At 35.3% G+C, this 18,029-nt stretch overlaps 1 protein-coding gene across 1 annotated transcript in view; it reads left to right on the forward strand.

Moving 5' to 3' along the window:
- LOC144976527 (sodium-dependent proline transporter-like) overlaps positions 1–16,363 on the forward strand; it is a 38,915-nt gene extending 22,552 nt beyond the window's left edge. The window contains 8 exon segments of the mRNA XM_078920819.1: positions 237–359; positions 1,068–1,192; positions 2,009–2,121; positions 8,024–8,155; positions 9,602–9,701; positions 10,549–10,649; positions 15,864–16,031; positions 16,268–16,363. Coding sequence (XP_078776945.1) covers positions 237–359; positions 1,068–1,192; positions 2,009–2,121; positions 8,024–8,155; positions 9,602–9,701; positions 10,549–10,649; positions 15,864–16,031; positions 16,268–16,363 — 958 coding nt within the window.
- The last annotated feature ends 1,666 nt before the right edge of the window (positions 16,364–18,029 follow it).

Consider the following 18,029-nt stretch of genomic DNA (forward strand, 5'->3'; position numbering starts at 1 on the left):
TATTGATTTTGAATTATTTGATTTAGATCGGTTTCCAAGACGACACAGAAAAAATATTTTTGTCATCTGATGAGATATGGTGAAAATAGTATTGATCTACTTGATTAATCTCATTGGAAAACTTCTCATTAATTTGTTCTTAATCTCCTTGTTTTCATTCAGTAAAGAGTTTATTCATCATTTATTTGTTTCCATTCCGTAAATTGTTTGTTCTTCATTTCTCTCTTTCCATTTAGTAAATTGCTTGTTATTCAGACCTGGGTCGAAGCATCCATCCAAGTTTTTTATTCCCTTGGTCCTGGATGGGGAAGTCTTATCGCAATGGCCAGCTACAATAAGTTCAGAAATAACTGTATGAAGTAGGTACATTTGAATACATCTAACAAGTTATACGTGAAATCTTTAACCAGTCAACTGTCGTACTTTGGAAAGACACACATTTAGAAAATTGGCCAGGAACCTCGTCCTTCAAATATCGATCGATTTAAATGACCCTCATCTTGGCAAAAACTGTCAAACCTGGGATTTCGCGATGTCCCAAAATTTTAAATACATGACCATTCAGAGTACGGCAGTTCACTTGGTATGGTTTTTGGAACGAGCGGTATACGAATTACAAATTACACGGCCTTTTTTTGGTGTGGAGAAATCAAACAAATTACATATACGACGAAGTAAGTTGGAAAGTATAAAATTGATTTGAGAGTATGAAATGGACTGGACTAGAAAAACTATGGTTTTGCCATTTACTCGACGACGGGAAAAACAAAATTTTATAAATAAAATTTATTGATATTTTAAAGATTATTTCTTAATTCTTAATTTATTCATTATAAATTTATTTACTTTTTTCTATTTTGTAATGTTATTTATTTAAACTTAATATACCTCTTGCTTACCCAAGTGGAAGTAAACAACGTGCAAATAAGCGCACAAAGGTAGCACGGAATACTTACAGAAAACGAGATAGACTCCTTGCAGCTTGATGAGCTTATGACTATAAGACCATTATTCCTCAAAATATACCCTACCTTTTCAAAGTAAGTTTCCATGTTTGCCCTCGCCAGAGACTCTGTGCTTTTGACGATTGCCTGTGAAGGCACCAGTATTTTTGGAGGTTTTGCCATCTTTACCATCTTGGGACACATGGCCTATACGGCCGGTGTCCCCATCACAGACTTTGCCAAGTCTGGTAAGTCGTATTTTTATGTTATAATTAACCACTTAATTGCCTACTCTGGAAAGACACGTATTTAAAAGAATGGCCAGAAAACTCGTTCTTCAAATAGCGATCAAAGTCAATGTATTGCATCGCCAAAACAGTTACACCGCATATTTGACTTCACATTTTTAATTATTGTTGTGGAGAAAAAAATCTCCTTTGGACATTTCCTTGCAATTTTCATCTATATGTTTAAATCTATCAAATACCTTTGATCTGACAATGTATGTATGTATGTATATATATATATATATATATATATATATTAGGAGAGTCTGTGGGTGTGTATGTGTGTGTGTGTGTCATGTGTGCGCGTATACATATATACGACATGTATATCTCTATGCATAAAATAGTTCAAGTGTATGTTTGTTCGAAAAAAGTTAACACTATTATTTCAGGGTTTTTGTTTTTGAATTTTTAAACCTTATATACTTATCTATTCCTCTGCTATTGCACTTAATGATGATAAGCTTTCAGTCAAGACGACGCACAAGGCTTTAGGGACTTTGATTTCATTTTGTAGAGCAGGACTATTTCACAAATTGAGCAGTTACACACCATAGATGATTCGTCATGAAATCAGACGTTTGTTTCATGAATCTTATTATATACATTTGTTCATAAGATACCTAGGTGATGGAATCAACGAGTGTTCTTTAAATTAGAATATGTATGTAAAATCAGCTAAATTATAAAACGTTTCTACTGTTTTGTGATGCCCGGTGTATGGAATGTCCAATTGCCCAAATTTCTTCTAAACTTGTTCAAATATTTTCATTTCAGGACCTGGTCTTGCCTTCATCGTGTACCCTCAAGCCATTTCCTACCTTCCAATCCCACAACTGTGGGGATTCTTGTTCTTCCTCATGTTGTTTACTCTTGGTCTTGACTCACAGGTATGTTGTAAAACATCGCAACTGACGTCACTCATAAATTTGCTGTTGGTTTTCGGCGACTCAGAGAGAAACCAAATGTTAGCTCGTTGACTTCCTTCTGGGCCAGGTTGCTCATTTGTGACAAATCCCCCCCCCCTAAACGGTATCGAGTTAAAATTGGTGCATAACAATTCAATGTTATCTAAACATATATGATTTAAGTTAAAATAAAAACCTTACTGAGCATAGCAAGTTTTTTTTAACTTGTAAAAATAGAAAACATTGTTATTCTTACTGATTTGAATTAAAAGTCAATATTTTGTATGACCCAGCTCATTCCGACAAACTACCAACATAACACCGTGAGTCATAGTTGCTGTGCCCGCCATTCGACTGTATTCGTATATGCAACATATCCCTCATAACGGTATTAAGTTTGTCAAAAAGGGATATGAAAGTTATAATGACTAGAAATAAAACACTTTTTTTTAATTTTAGAAAATGTGTCATTGTCTTCAATAAGACGATGCGATAGACTTATCATAATCTTTTTAATCTGACTATAAATTCAAATTTAAGAAATGAACCACCCCGAGAAAATACAGTGTGGAGGCGGTTGGTCACATAATGTTTTACCCTTCCATGTACCTGTGTGTCCTGGGATGAGTCCATGATTTGGTATCGTCCAGGCCCCGCTTTGTGTTCTTTGAATACTGGGGTTTGAGAATAATTTTTCGAAAAGTTGAGGGTTATTTTAATTATTCGATGTTAGGTGTAATCATTTTTGACCAAATGAAGAAAGATTTTTTGGGTCAGAATATATATATATATATATATATATATATATATATATATATATATATATATATATATATATATATATATATATATATATATATATATACGTTTTCTCCGAAAAAAAACACGTTTTAAAAATGTTTGCCAGAAAACTCGTCTTTTAAATATCGACCGATTAAAATGAACCTCATCATGTCAAAAACTCTCAAATCTGGGACTTTCTGAAGTTTTATTATGTTCTTGCCCAGGCCCCATGCAGATTATTTACATTTCCATGTATCTTTTGTCCTGGGAATAGTCCATGAATTGGTGTTGTTCAGGCTCCAGAGGTAGATCACCCAATGCTGTGCCCTTCCATATAAATTTGTGTCTTGGGATTAGTCCATGACCTCGTGTCGTCCAATCCCAGGCATTAGGCACTCATTGTTGTACCGTTCTATGTTCTCTTCTGTACCCATCTGGCCAAATAAAGAAAAATGTTTAAGGTCAGAATATAGTGACATACGCCAAAAAAACAAAACATGTTTTTAAAATTTTTGCCGGATAACTTGTCTTTCAAATATCGACCGATTAAAATGACCATCATCTTGTCAAAAGATCTCACATCTGAGACTTTTGGAAGTCCCAAGTTTGAGAGTTTTGCCAAGATGATGGTAATTTTAATAGAGTGATATTTGAGGGACGAATGGAGGCTTCGATTTAATATACAAAAATCAGATGAGGTGAACGTTTCTGGTTTCTGTTTTGTCAACAAAACACGACAAAACGAGACAATGAAGACCAAAACGTCCAGATCGCGTCTCTGGACATTAGATTGAAACTTCTGTTCCATTTTATTTTTGCTAGATATTAATTTCGTCATGCTTCAAGCCTCAAAACTTTAGTCATATCTGTATTCTGTTAGAGTGTGGAGCATTGCTGGTTACATTTTCGACTATCGGGCCCAAACATTTGTCTGAACCACCAATGATTTTTACAGATAATTGCACTGGCCGTCGGTCTATTGAGCGAAGTTGCCTTATGCCGCTCTATATTTTCCAAATTTACTGTTTTCCATCATAAATGTTATCATTTGCTGATTTTGTGTTGACACTCGCGCATCTCTCCTGTCTTACTAGAGGTACATATTGTACGAAGGTTGTGCGTCATCACAGACGGCTCTCTTTTTCTTGTTGCCCAAGCCAGGCGAGATAACTTGCGACAATGTGGTGAGGGTGGGGTATGAGAACTCCCGATGAGTCGAAGCAGGACAGGCCGCCTTTAATATTTTGTATAGATAGAATGCGCTTGACCAAGGAGTTCACAACATTGCCATCTGGAAGTATAACGGACCAACACACAAACTCTGTGTAACCATGAACTTTTATAGTCTGTTTAATACAGTTTAGTGAGAACAACTCACAAACGCGGATGGCAAGAACTATAACAATGGCCTGAGTGACGTCATCTGCTTACTATCTATAAAAGACTGATTTCTTCTGTTTTGGAACTACGGCTATCCACCTCCCCTCGCAAAAAACTTATGCTCTTTACTGCTAAAATAATGAGATCGAGTCGGCAAATTTAGTATTGCACACCTTGGGGCCTGACTTGGGGTAAATCAAAAGTCAAAACCATATCAGTTTTATCATTGGAAGAACAGGTTTGTTGTAATCAAACGATACGGATGAAGAAAATGTCAATAAATATAGATTTTATTGATATTCGTTTTCCTTAAATGGATATTAATCATCAATAAGTATATTACACAAAGCATTCCCATGATGCTATAAATAAGATTCACAGTCGCGCACACACAGCAGTTCAACTTGCAGCCTATGTTATTGTCTTTTGAGCAGATACGTGGTGCATTGAGGTTGGATTTTCTATACATTCTATTACATTTTGACAATTATCACCGTTGATATTCAAAGGAAGAAATTGTATATGACTGTCTAATTGCTGTTGCCATGATATTTAAAAATGATATTCATAAATCTCAATGCACTGAGAAAAAAAGTGACACGATCTATACCGATACTATCCATGGACAATTTTGCTCTGAAGTAGAGAAAGGTCGACAAAGGGACATGTTTTACATAGGCCCATCGTAAATGCTAAGGGGCGGTTTGGGTCTTTTCTAAAAAAAATTTAATTACCAATATTCGGCGATTTTAATCATTCTATATCGTCATTATAGGTTAACAAACAACATTTATGGTGAAAATTTTTAATTATCTGTGTTGATACCCATTTTGCGACCTAATTTGGGGGTCTGACATAAAAAAATATAACAATCTCGTGGCAAACGTTCCACAAAAACAATGAAGGAATGACCTCCATATTCTTCCGTCTTGTCAACATTGTACCATAGTGTGTCACCATAGAGAGATTTTACGTCTTTCGCTTATGAAATTTTTATTAGAACATTACAAAGTTGAGAATCAAAATGTTATGACAACATTGATGTTAAAAATTCAGAATTAGGATTATGATTCAAAATTCACATATCTTATCAAAAAAAAATCTCTCTATGGTGACACAATACATTATCTCTGTGATGACTGTGGAAAATTTCAGACAATTTCATGGAATAGATTCTGAGAAACGTTTGACACAGTATCCCATACCCTTAGAAAAATGACATATTGAGAAAATAGCAAAATAAACAAAACAAAATTGAGCTTTTATATAGCGCAATATCCACTAAATGTGCTCAAAGCGCTTTACAAGGGGTCCCTGGTCAACAGCAACATTTAACATGTAGGACGGGACATGCCGCCTGTTAGGCGATATTACAATTTTTCGGACAAAGACAACGCTGTTAAAGGCCAGGTACTCATTTTACACCTGAGTACGGTGAGAGAATGTGAATAAAGAGTCTTTTCCAAGGACTCAACTATGGGCCTAGCGAGGCTCGAACCCAGGACCTTCCGATCCGAAAGCGAGTGTCATACCACAAGACCACATAGCCGCACAAAATAGCTTCCCGTTTTCCACACTTTTCTTACTACCTGTATTACCATTTTCGACTGTGTTTTTCGTGCCTTTATAGTCTACTTTAAGAATTTGGACCACTTATATTATTTCTAGGATAAGAAAATATTATTTTCCACCAAAATCTCAAAATCAATTTTTCGAAGAATTTTCCTAATAATTAGACCCAAACCGCCCCTTAAAATTAAAACCACACTTGCCCCCCCCCCCCCCCCTCCTTTACACACAATAATATAACAAACATTATAAAAAATTAAATGCTCTAGAACATTGATGAAAAAAAATTGAGCGTTTATAATATAGTAGCGCAATATCCACTAAACTTAAGCTCAACATGCTTTACAAGGGGTCCCTGGCCAACATCAACATTTAACATTTAGGACGGCACATGACGCCTGATAGGCGATATTACAATTTTATTTTGGACAGAGACAAAGCTGTTAACGGCCAGGTACTCATTTTATATCTGACTACGGTGATAGAATGTGAATAAAGAGCCTTCACCAAGGACTCAACTATGCGCCGAGCAAGGCTCGAACCAAGACCTTCCGATCCGAAAGCGAGTGGCCACATAGCCGCACATGAATCGCAATATCCATTCAGTGTGCTCAAGGCACTTAAGAGTGGTCCTAAACCAATAGCAACATAAAAATGAGACATGATGCCTGTTGGGCGACGTCACATTTGTATCTGACACAGACAACACTGTTTCCGACCATGTACTCAGTTTACACCTGATTTCGATGAGATACTGTGTTTTCGTTCATGTCGCCTTGAGCAAACAGCCAGCAACCGACCTTGGATAATTGATAGAATACGTATAAACGATATGCACTGATTATTAGCCCTCTAAAAAATGACAGTTTAGTTATGCGAACCACATACTACCCATTAGATTATACAAGACTCGGGAAAGCAAGCCCTGAACAAATTAAATATTGATCGATTGCATCTATCTAATATTATCATAGATTGTTAAGAAACCTGCCTGCGATAACGGGAAAAAAATAACATAGGACTAGCTACAGAACTTGCTAACCAGAATAAGTTGTTTAAAGACTGTAAAGACTTAACTAGTGCTATAATTCATGTATGCGCAAACACACACACACACACAAACACACACTCAAACACATGCATGCACGCACTGCCATGCAGACTTCGTTGACCATCCGAAGCCTGGGAATTTTAATGGTCGAGAGGCGCATGTGATCAGCTCTGACCAACCAGATTCTTTCATTTGTAAAGCTGTTAGGGAAAATGCTAGTTTTGTTTACAGTTTTCAAGTTCATTATTGGTTGAACCATGCAACTGTGGAATCAGCCATGAATTCTCTGAGATAGATGAAGACACGCCCTTTGCTATGACATCTTACAAGCTTTTGGTGGAGGAAATGACTCAGTATTATTGATCGTTGGAAAGGGTGGCTATCTGAGGGAAAGTCAACTCTAATTTTAAATGTGTCACTGATAGTAGCATTTTGAAATTTATATTGCAAATATTTATGAGGAATTATTATGTTTTATATGATTGTGATTTCTGACACTACCAAAAACTGAAATCTGATCATTTTGACCATTTTCACTTTAAAACCGATTTTCTTCGTTTTCCAAATCCTGACTTAACACCGCTTGAATCGTAAATTTTGAGTTGATCGACATATCATCACATTCATTGAACGGACAACGTATATATAGATATATATATATATATATATATATATATATATATATATATATTGTGTGTGTGTGTGTGTGTATGTATGTATGTATGTATATATGTATATATATATTATATATATATCATATATATGTTATATTATATATATATTATATATATATATATATATAAATATATGTATATATAGTCCTTAGGAGGCATAAGGCCTATAGAATCGAAGTTTAGCTCACTTTCTGTAGCACCAAATTGACAGTAGCAATCGATAACTAGATTTGTACAGGACTCTGATCTGTCGCAAAGAATATCCCACTCAATCTAACATGATCTGCTACCCAATTACTTCTAGATGGAGTCAGAAATAAAACCTTTCTCTGTACCCGGGTCCGGAACCAGGGCTCTACCAACTTGGCGATCTCCAACCCACTCATGTTTACATAATATGGTAATGTGTGTTTTTTTCTCCAATAAGTTTACCTACGTTGAGACTGTACTGACAACCCTGGCTGACGTGTGGCCCAGGTTTGTGACCAGAAGACGTAAGACTATCTCTGTCCTATACATGGTTGGCATGACGTTGCTTTCATTGAACTTTGCTGCTAGGGTGAGTGATTTTCTTGTGATAGTAAATGCTTAGGCTACAGACAGTTGTGAAAATTGTAAGAGTGATAGACAGAAACCTCTATCCTATATTGTAATACAACAGCAACAAGAAAATACAAGTTTTAAACCTCAAGTCAGGTTATTTTTTCACTCAAATAAAAGACAGAATTGGGGTAAAGTCTTTGCAAATTTGATGAATTAATATGGCTGCTAATGGACTTAAAATGCGCATCAAGTATGAAGAAGCAATGTTTTGCCTAAATAATGCCCGGCAAATGTACATTGAAACGCAGAAATAAATATTAGCTTGCTTTACTCAGAGTTTACATTCCGTAAGACACGACATTTACAAGGAATACATATTGGTGGAAAAATATATATATGATTTAAAATACGCCGATGACACAGTGTTGCTTGTTGAAAATGAAGCAAGACTGGTGGAATTAACAAGTCAGGTCAAAAACAACAGCTCGGAAATGGGGTTAGCCATGAATGTTAAAAAGTGATGGTCATGACGAGAAATAAGGCCTAATGGCGGTTTTACAGTTTGATGGAAATAGCCTAGAGCAAGTTGAATCTTACAAATATTAAGGACACAAGTAGTTACAAATGGCTTAAATGATCTTGAAGTCCGAACCAGAAATGAACTATCAATACGTTTTGGAAAACAAAAAACCATCCTTACTTTGGACCACACACAAATGCCAACAATGATGAGAGTACAGCCTTGTACGGCTTAGCTTAGAAACATGGGCGCAAAATAAAAATAAAAAAACCTGAAAGGTGCAAAGCGGCATTTCAAAAATGGAGTTTTCGACGCATGAATAAAATAAGCTGGAAACAAAAAGACCAATGAGGAGTCTGCAATATTCTCAACCTGCGTCCGGAATTCGAATTATTGAAAACAATTTTTTTAAACAGGAAATTGAAATACTTTGGCTACAATAAACGGCATATCACCATCTGTAAAAATATCTCCGGAGGAAAAGTAGGGGACAAGAGGCCAAGAGGTCATCCCCTAAGACGACACCAAGAGCTGGGATTGGGATGACAAGTAAATTGCAATAGACTGGTAAATCAGGAAGAATGCCAGCCATTTCCAATCGACCTCTTATGAGATTAGACCGAGGCCCGCGTTGGATCACTGTAAATAACGTACATGGGGTCGTGGATAGCTCATACGGTAGAGTCATGATCTCCCCGGCCAGGCGGAATTGTCGTACTAGTAAGGTCGCGGGTTCGAGCCCCCATCACCGCCGCGAAGTTTTTATTCTATGTTGTCTTCTGGCATTTTCCTACTCACTTCATTTCTAGATAAGTTACATAACAACAAAATGTTCCTCCTTTTATCAATAATTACCTTTATATAGACTTATTAACATTGTTTGACAGGTACGTTATGCCATTCACGATCATCTCATTGTCAATAATTACGTTTTGTCTTCAGAATGGTATATACCTATTCACATTGGTAGACTGGTACGTTGCGGCATTCACTCTCCTCCCTCAAGCTGCTTTGGAATGTGTTGTAGTTGCATGGATTTATGGTAAAAATGCAATATTGTAGCCATTAGTTAAGAAAAAATCAATTATTCTTTAATTAGATCTCTCTGTACTTGGATAGTACATTTTACACATTAACCTTCTCAACTAAACTGTGATTAACAATTGGTCTATATGTGCTAATGGGCACTGCACAAGTGTTAGTGCTAAATAATCGCCTGGCCTTGACTGGGATCAGTCGAGGCAGGGAAATCTTTGGGATAATATTCTTTTTCTTGCATTTTCCCAACTATTTTGTCTGGCATTGTTTCGTACACACCTTGTCATTGTCAGATTTGTATCTTGTACCAGTTGGAAAAGCGACCAACCAGCCAGATAAAATCAGGACGGTCCCATTTTGACAATCTAGAGGGAAAGTACGGCTATGTGGTCTTGTCGTATGACACTAGTTTTCGTATCGAAAGCTCCTGGGTTCGAGTTGAGTCCTTGGAAAAGGCTCTTTACTCATATTCTTTCACCGTACTCAGGTGTAAAATGAGTGACTTGCCGTTAACAGCGTTGTCTCTAACAGGCGAATTAAAACAGGGAACGGACATATAGAGTGTATTTAATGTAAGCTTTAACGTTCGGCAGTCTCAGTTTAAATTACATTAATTTTATAATTATCCACTATACTCTATAAAGGGTCATAAAGTAGCACCTGTTATTGTATCCCGTTTTAGCTCTTTGAACAGTTGGTCGCTATGCCAGTACCTGCTCCCGAATTTGTTACTTCGTATTTCTGAATATAAATTCATTTATCAACACTTAACCATCCCGTCATAATTCCTGTTTGAGTCAATAGATCACAGATATGACTTCTTTTTTCATAATTTCCTCATGATCTTATAGGCAGTGACATGTTCTGTAACGATATAGAATTAATGATTGGCAAGAAAGTACCTACCATCTTCGTCTATGCCTGGAAGTACGTCACCCCAACTCTCATAATGGTATGTATTGATGATATAGGTAAAATACTAACAATATCCGAAAGCCGCATATCAGGCACCAACACGCACAACTGTGTATAACCTGAACTTTTATAGTCTGATTGATTGAATTTAGTGAGAACATCACCATAATGACCGTCTAAAACAATTAACACAAAGCTGAGTGACGTAAATTTTGTTCCTTCTACAGACTTGTAGTGAAGGGAACATAACCACACCCCTTGACCTGACTGGACCGTCCGTGTCGTCATTATATTTGGTAAACAATGACACGGATTGCCAAAACCAAGCAAACCATACGGATAATTTTACGATGGTATGCGTTTAGGAAAACTATTCAACTGCTCTACTCACTTGATCAATCGTACCTATCTACAGACAAAAGTATGTGTAACCACCAAGGACAACTATACTGAAAGGACAATCATATGGAATCTTCAGACAACGCTAGTGGGGGCCAACAAAAAATAGAGAAAATTTACACCAAAATAACAGCAGGGGCATTATTATATGGCAAGATCTACCTTTTTAGAGAGTGATTGTGAATTCTGGGTCCAAAAAAATATTTAATGATTATTATTATCAGCAGTGAATAAGAGTAGCCAAGAAACGGAAAGGATGAGTAGTTAGATATTCTAAAAACTGACCTTATAGTGATTGATTCAGGATGATTTCTTTAGAAGCTTGATTAATGAATGTACATGTAAAATGATGATGAAGATGAATGTGAACAATTAGATGAAGGGGAAAGGAGATGTAAAATATCAACAAAGGGAGGTAATCTGCGGAGGATGATCCCAAGAAAAAGATGAATACCAAAATATCTACTAAGGGATACAATGGTCGGATTTTTCTCAGCTGTTCACAATGTACAGCTGCAAAAATTTGTATGAACCTCTGGATCATTTTGTCCTAGTAAAATATATTTTTTCACGAATTTTAAAACAATAGGAAAGAATTTCACTTATTACAGCTATATTAAAATCGATAACTAGTAAGTATTGGAATCTAAATATGATTATAGTATCAAAAATATGATTTTCCGCTTATCCATTTTGAAAGAATTTGTTAAAATGGAATGTTCGGTTAATTGAAACTTATATGATGTTCGTACAGAATCCGAATATGAAGGAACGACAGACATGTTTACATTTTATAACAATCAATATACGTTATTGATGAATACAAATGAAAGTGAACATTACGCGCTTCCAACATTATTTTGATTTCAAATTTTGAGAAATAGCTTGTTCTTTATGCCAAAGAGGATTACATAAATTTAATGTAGACCAGTCAAAAGTAGAAATTCATCAATTTATGATACAATGTTTCCACAAATATGTGCTTGTGTTCAACAACAATAACATGCAAAACTGAGGGTTGATTGTGAAATTCCAATTCCATAGCTGTCCTCTTTAATTAATGACTTATCGATAGATAAAAGTGGACTTCTTTTCGCAGCCTTACGAGAGAGGAACCGATAGAGATTTCGTATCATATCGTATTGTTTAAGAGCTTATAGGTTTAAAAGGAAACTTAAAATGCTGTGTGAAACGTTCATGCATAGATACAATTTTTCAAAGTTAAATATAAACGTTCATTGTTAATTTGACAATTTTGAGTATTTAATCACTAGTTCAAATGAGTTAAAGCTAGAGATTCGTATCAGTCTTCGGTAATTGTGACGTGATGTAAATAAAAAGCAATAAATTACAAAGTCAAAATGGGATGCAAACTACATTAGTTGTTACTTTATAACAGTTAATGTGTGTTGCTTTTATTCGGAAAATAGTATGATATGAACTCATAACCACTAGCCGGAACTACCGTGTCACAAGATTATTTTGAAAAACGATGAATTCATCTTACATTGTGGTGCGAAAATGTTTACATTTTTAGCAGAGTAAAATCTCTAATTTTATGACAGGGGTTTTAAAGTAGATTTTTATAGGTCGTGAAGAAGAAATCTTTTTTGTGATATGGCATCACAATACGGGCCAAAATGTTTATTCAGTAAATAGAAATTGATTCGGAGGTTGACACAAAGTTTTACAACTTTTGATAGAAGGACATCTGAGAAAAACTAGAAAAACATGCGCCATTCATAAAAAATCTGACTACTATACTATAGTTCATTCCTTACAGTCAATGAGTAGCATCAGAATCAGATCCATAGTTCCCTTCCATGTAGTCAAGAGTTAATTAATAGAGTTACTTCTCAGATCATTGAGACAAAACTATATATTCAGACTACTAGTACAATCCTTTCAGTCAATGGATCCATAATTCCCTCCCATAGTCACAGAGATAATTAGAGTGATTGAGTTGGGTGAGTGTAACTGTTCTAACAGTAACATCTCAGACTCAGATCATTTTGATCAATGAGGCAAAACTATATATTCAGAGTACTAGTCCCATACGATTGACAGTCATATCAGCAACACCAGATCCATGCAATGGGCATAACTATATATTCAGAGTCCAAGTTCCATCATATATGGTAATATCAGACCCACTAACTATTCTAGTCTAGCTATCTAGCAATAGCAATGACTACTATCTATCTACCTAGCAACTGTTGTTAGTATTGTTAGTAGTAGAAAGGACTGTTCAAGTTCAAGTTGTGAAGTTGACGTGACGAGCAAAGGGCCCTCTAGACTTATACACTAGACTAATACAATAAAGTCAATATTTATCAGTTTAAAAAAGATATAAATATAAAGCCACAAGCCATAATAAGATAAGAAACAAATCCGAATCAGGATGTCAGTCTGATCACCATATCTGAATCTGTGCGACTCGACATAGCAAGCACGACAACGGGTCTATCTATCGTCTGCAGGAACTACAGCCAGATGCTAATTCTAAACATTTCTTAAATAATAATTATTACGCAATTATTATTGTTACTTACCACTTTTCAAAGATTCTGGTTCGATAAATTAGCCATAGATCTATCTAGTTATTAAACGGAATTGAAAGCAGATTCGTACTTTCGATTTTTTAAAATGAAAACAAACCCAATCACTCAATTTGTAAGAGGGCGTCATAAAAAATAGCTCATACTTTCCAGTAAAATTGTTGATAGTTCACTACTTTTTATATATTTTCATATCATTCAATATATAAGAAATATTATTTAAAACTTATGGTCGCCAATTAACCAATTTCTTATAAAGTACCGAAATTATAAGAACAGAATCAATTATTGCGCATTCAAGGAAATTGTACCAAGGCAGAAAAGTAGTAGTTTTGCTTGAAATCGTTATCCAACCAATGGCCCCCACTAGCGGGGGCTGAATATTCCACATGTCAATCCTTTCCAGTATAGTAATCCTTGGTAACCACCTACAAAGTATATAGTCTGATGGGGATAATTTAGTCAAATCTAATTTCCCAACTGACGGTCAAAGAACAACAACAAAGAACACAGTGCGGTCAACTTCCTTCTGTGTCTTTAAAAATAAAAACAACCAGATATTATGTTTGTCCGAGTTGGCTAGATGGTGTGTCACAAATGCCGTGTCTTGATAGGTCAAAAATCTGCAGGCTAATTGCTGTCACTTCGTTATTGTCTTTAGAATTAATGATGATGACGTCACTTAACTCCTTGTTATAGTTTATAGACTGCCAGTCAGGTAAACCGTTCTCCTTATAACAGGCTATGGACATTAAAGGTTACACATGTGTTTTTCCGCTGATGCTATTCATCTGGCAAGATATGTGAGTATTTCAACTTAACGCATAGCATCCATTGGTGGTATGTTTAAACAAAATAATCACCATTTTTGCCCACCACATCAGTCGTACAAACAAACAAAACTCTGTGTAATTTATATCGTTTATGTCTTTTCTGATTTAGAGAATTGATGCTTTGGGCTTAGCCAAAACACCCTAATATTCGCCAGCATTTGCCGAATATATACCAACACACAAAACTGTATGTCACCTTGATCGTTTATAGTCTTATTGATAGAATTTAGTGAGAACTACTCATAAAAATGACTGACTAAGAAAAATAACAAAGTGAGGAGCGACGTCAACTTCGTTCCTTCTATTCCCTATATCAACGCATTCGGACCATTTGTTAAAAGCAATCGAAAATAAATACTATCGGCGCATCATCTGGACAATCCATACATCAAATGGAGAGGTTTATATAAGAGTTGATTCTATAACAGGAACACACGAATCCTTTGCAAGAGAAAATTTTCTTGGATAGGTCTTGTTTCTCGCCATGCGACAATGGAAAAAAAAAAACACAAAACAAACAAACAAACAACATTATGCAAGGGACATGTCTCCAATTTCAATAATGTGTTCCTGACATTGATGTTGTTCAGACGTCAATTTTTTCATTAAATTGACGTTGTAATTTTGTTATTGACATTGTTTTGTTGTTATTGTTATTAATTTGTTGTCAATTTTTGTCTCATCTCTATGTATTCATATTTTGTGTCGTCATTGTTACCAATTTATTGTTGTAGTTATGTCATTGTTTTTGATATTGTTATGTTGTCAATAATAATATTCTGCTGTCAGTTTGTGATTGCCATTGTTGCAATATTGTCATTATAATTAGCATTGATATATCAATGTTGACATGTTATTGTTTTCCATTTCTTAAATTGCCATTGTCATCACTGACGTTTTGTCCCTCTATTTACACACCGTTATGTCATAAAATGTTAATGCTGCTATCGACACATGCTGAACAATGAGTAATAAATGGGTAATTGCCATTAAAATCATTATGATGTCATCGCATCAATATCTATTTTTCATTATTGTTATTGAGGAATCAATACCATTATTACCGCCCCCCCCCCCAAAAAAAAAATAACAATCGATACAGTCCTCACAGTTTTGTTTTTAAAGTCACGCAATGGTGAGCGTGGTCGCTGATCGAATGCATGACAATAATTGATGCGTTTTATTAGTCAAGGCATTTCACACAAGTAAATCACTCAACTCAAGTGTGAATGAACAAATGACTATCACAATGACATATATCTTAGTAATGTTAGTACAAAAATGAAATCTTACTGGCCAGTTGTATAGTATAAAATGGACATTTGGTTCCATTTATCATGTTGGGAGAATTATTAAAGAAATTGAATCGTATCATGTATGATAAAATCATTGATTTATCTTATATAGAAATGTTTTATATATTTATTTATGAATCTATTCATTATTTTTTTTTATTTACAGATTTTATTTTTTATCACCCTGGTATTCTACAAACCTCCGAGATACGAGGGTTACTACTACCCTTTGGGAGCGGAAATAGGAGGGTGGTTATTTGCCGTTGTGCCTTCCATCGCCATCATTGTAGTCGCAATCATGGAAGTCAGAAAACTGGAGGGGTCTTTAATACAGGTGATGTTCTTAAATCGTAATGGGGCGGAAAGCTGTTTTCTGTCTTTTTCGACCCGTGCACATATTTGCAGGTCTGATAACCGAGCCAAATTATGGGCCTTTTTAAACATTGTTGTAATGGACCATACTTTGCGTTGTTTTGAGAGTATTTTCATTACAACAATGAGTCCATAACAATTTGGGTTATCAGACTTGCAAATAAGCACACATTGATCTTGTGTCCTTTATCTGAGCAGTGCGTTCTCCAGAAAAAACACCCTGATCATTACTATAGCGCTGTAGACGTGCTCAAAGCCGATTACAAAGGGTCCATAGCCAACATCAATTCTTAGCATGTAGGGAAATATTACAATTTCTTTCGACAAAGACAACGCTGTTGACGGCAGGTACTCATTTAAAACAAACAAAGAAACTTGAGCTTTTATTAAGCGGAATATCCACTAAACGTGCTCAAAGCATTTTACAAAGGCCCCCTGACCAACAGCAACCGGTAACATGTAGAATGAGACATGACGCCTGTTAGGCGATATAACATTTTTTCTGACAGAAACAACGTTGTTAACGCCCGTATTCATTTTACACCTGAGTACGGTGAGAAAATGTGAGTAAAGAGCCTTTTCCAAGAACTCAACTATGCGCCGAGCGAGGTTAGAACCCAGGATCTTCCGATGTGTCATACCACAAGACCACATTGCCGCACGAGTAGAATGAGAGACTTTCCGCCGCTAAGAGCTGGACCAAATCCTACCTGGTCCGAAGGAGCGTGTTGCATAATAATAATAATTATTATTATTATTATTATTATTATTATTATATATAATAATAATAATAATAATAATAATAATAATAATAATAATAATAATAATAATAATAATAATAATAATAATAATAATAATATTAATAATAACAATGCTGTTATGACATTTTTGTCTGTCGCTGTCTTCGGGGATTATGTAGAATTAAAATTCTGAGCCTAAGTTTACAATGATAAATTTTAGTGCTGGAAATCAGTTTTAAAATATGTAATTCATCATTTTGACTTAAGAAAAGACTTCAAGCATGCCAGTCAGTGACCGACGTTGCTAGAGTGTTTAACTCACTCAACCCTAACACCGACTATATCCGTAGTTTACCCGGGTATCTTTTACTCCATGCCTATTTATTACATTTTTCTGAGACAAATTATATCAAAGCTAATGTTATTGATTTTTACTTGTTAATTGTAATTGAATAAAAATGTCTTGTCTCTATGTACTCGTACATGCTCATTTTTTATACATTTTTTCCAATTTTGAAAAGTAGCAAAAATCTCTAGGATTAAGTGAGCTAATGTCACTAGACGGACTGTCAGAGCTCTCTGGCAGCGTTTTCAAGCCATAATATAAATATGTGTGTGTATATATATATAATGTAAATTTTCACTCACATTTTTTGCCGAGACGACTCGTTTCTGTGTTTTTCCTTTAATTAAAGGAAAAACACAGCAACGAGTCGTCTCGGCAAAAAATGTGAGTGAAAATTTACATTATATATTAGCTCTAACCACCATTATCGAGCACTTTCGTACCTACAAGTACCCACCAACACTCATAAATATATATATATATATATATATAATATATATATATATATATATATATATATATATATATATTCATGAAAAATCTTAACTAAAACAACGGGATCCACACCATCGTCAAAACAATGTGGTTTATGCCTGGATGAAAAATACACTGTCATCAAAGATCCTCTTGAGGCCACACTCAATACTAAAAAAAAAATATGCAACAGCTGTCCGCATCGACGACAACACCTGCTATCAATTAACTCTTCGAATCTGCGGAATCACTTCAACAGTGAACAACAACAACAACAACAATAACAACAATAACAACAACAACAACAACAACAACAACAACAACTCCGACTCATGTCACACGCAGTTCTGATGATGGCCATAAAGGCCTGAAACATTCATGTTTACTTCAATATCGTGGT

This window comes from Berghia stephanieae, chromosome 7 (assembly GCF_034508935.2).
Source record: "Berghia stephanieae isolate SIO BIC M18660-M18661 chromosome 7, UCSD_Bste_1.3, whole genome shotgun sequence".
NCBI lineage: Eukaryota > Metazoa > Mollusca > Gastropoda > Nudibranchia > Aeolidiidae > Berghia > Berghia stephanieae.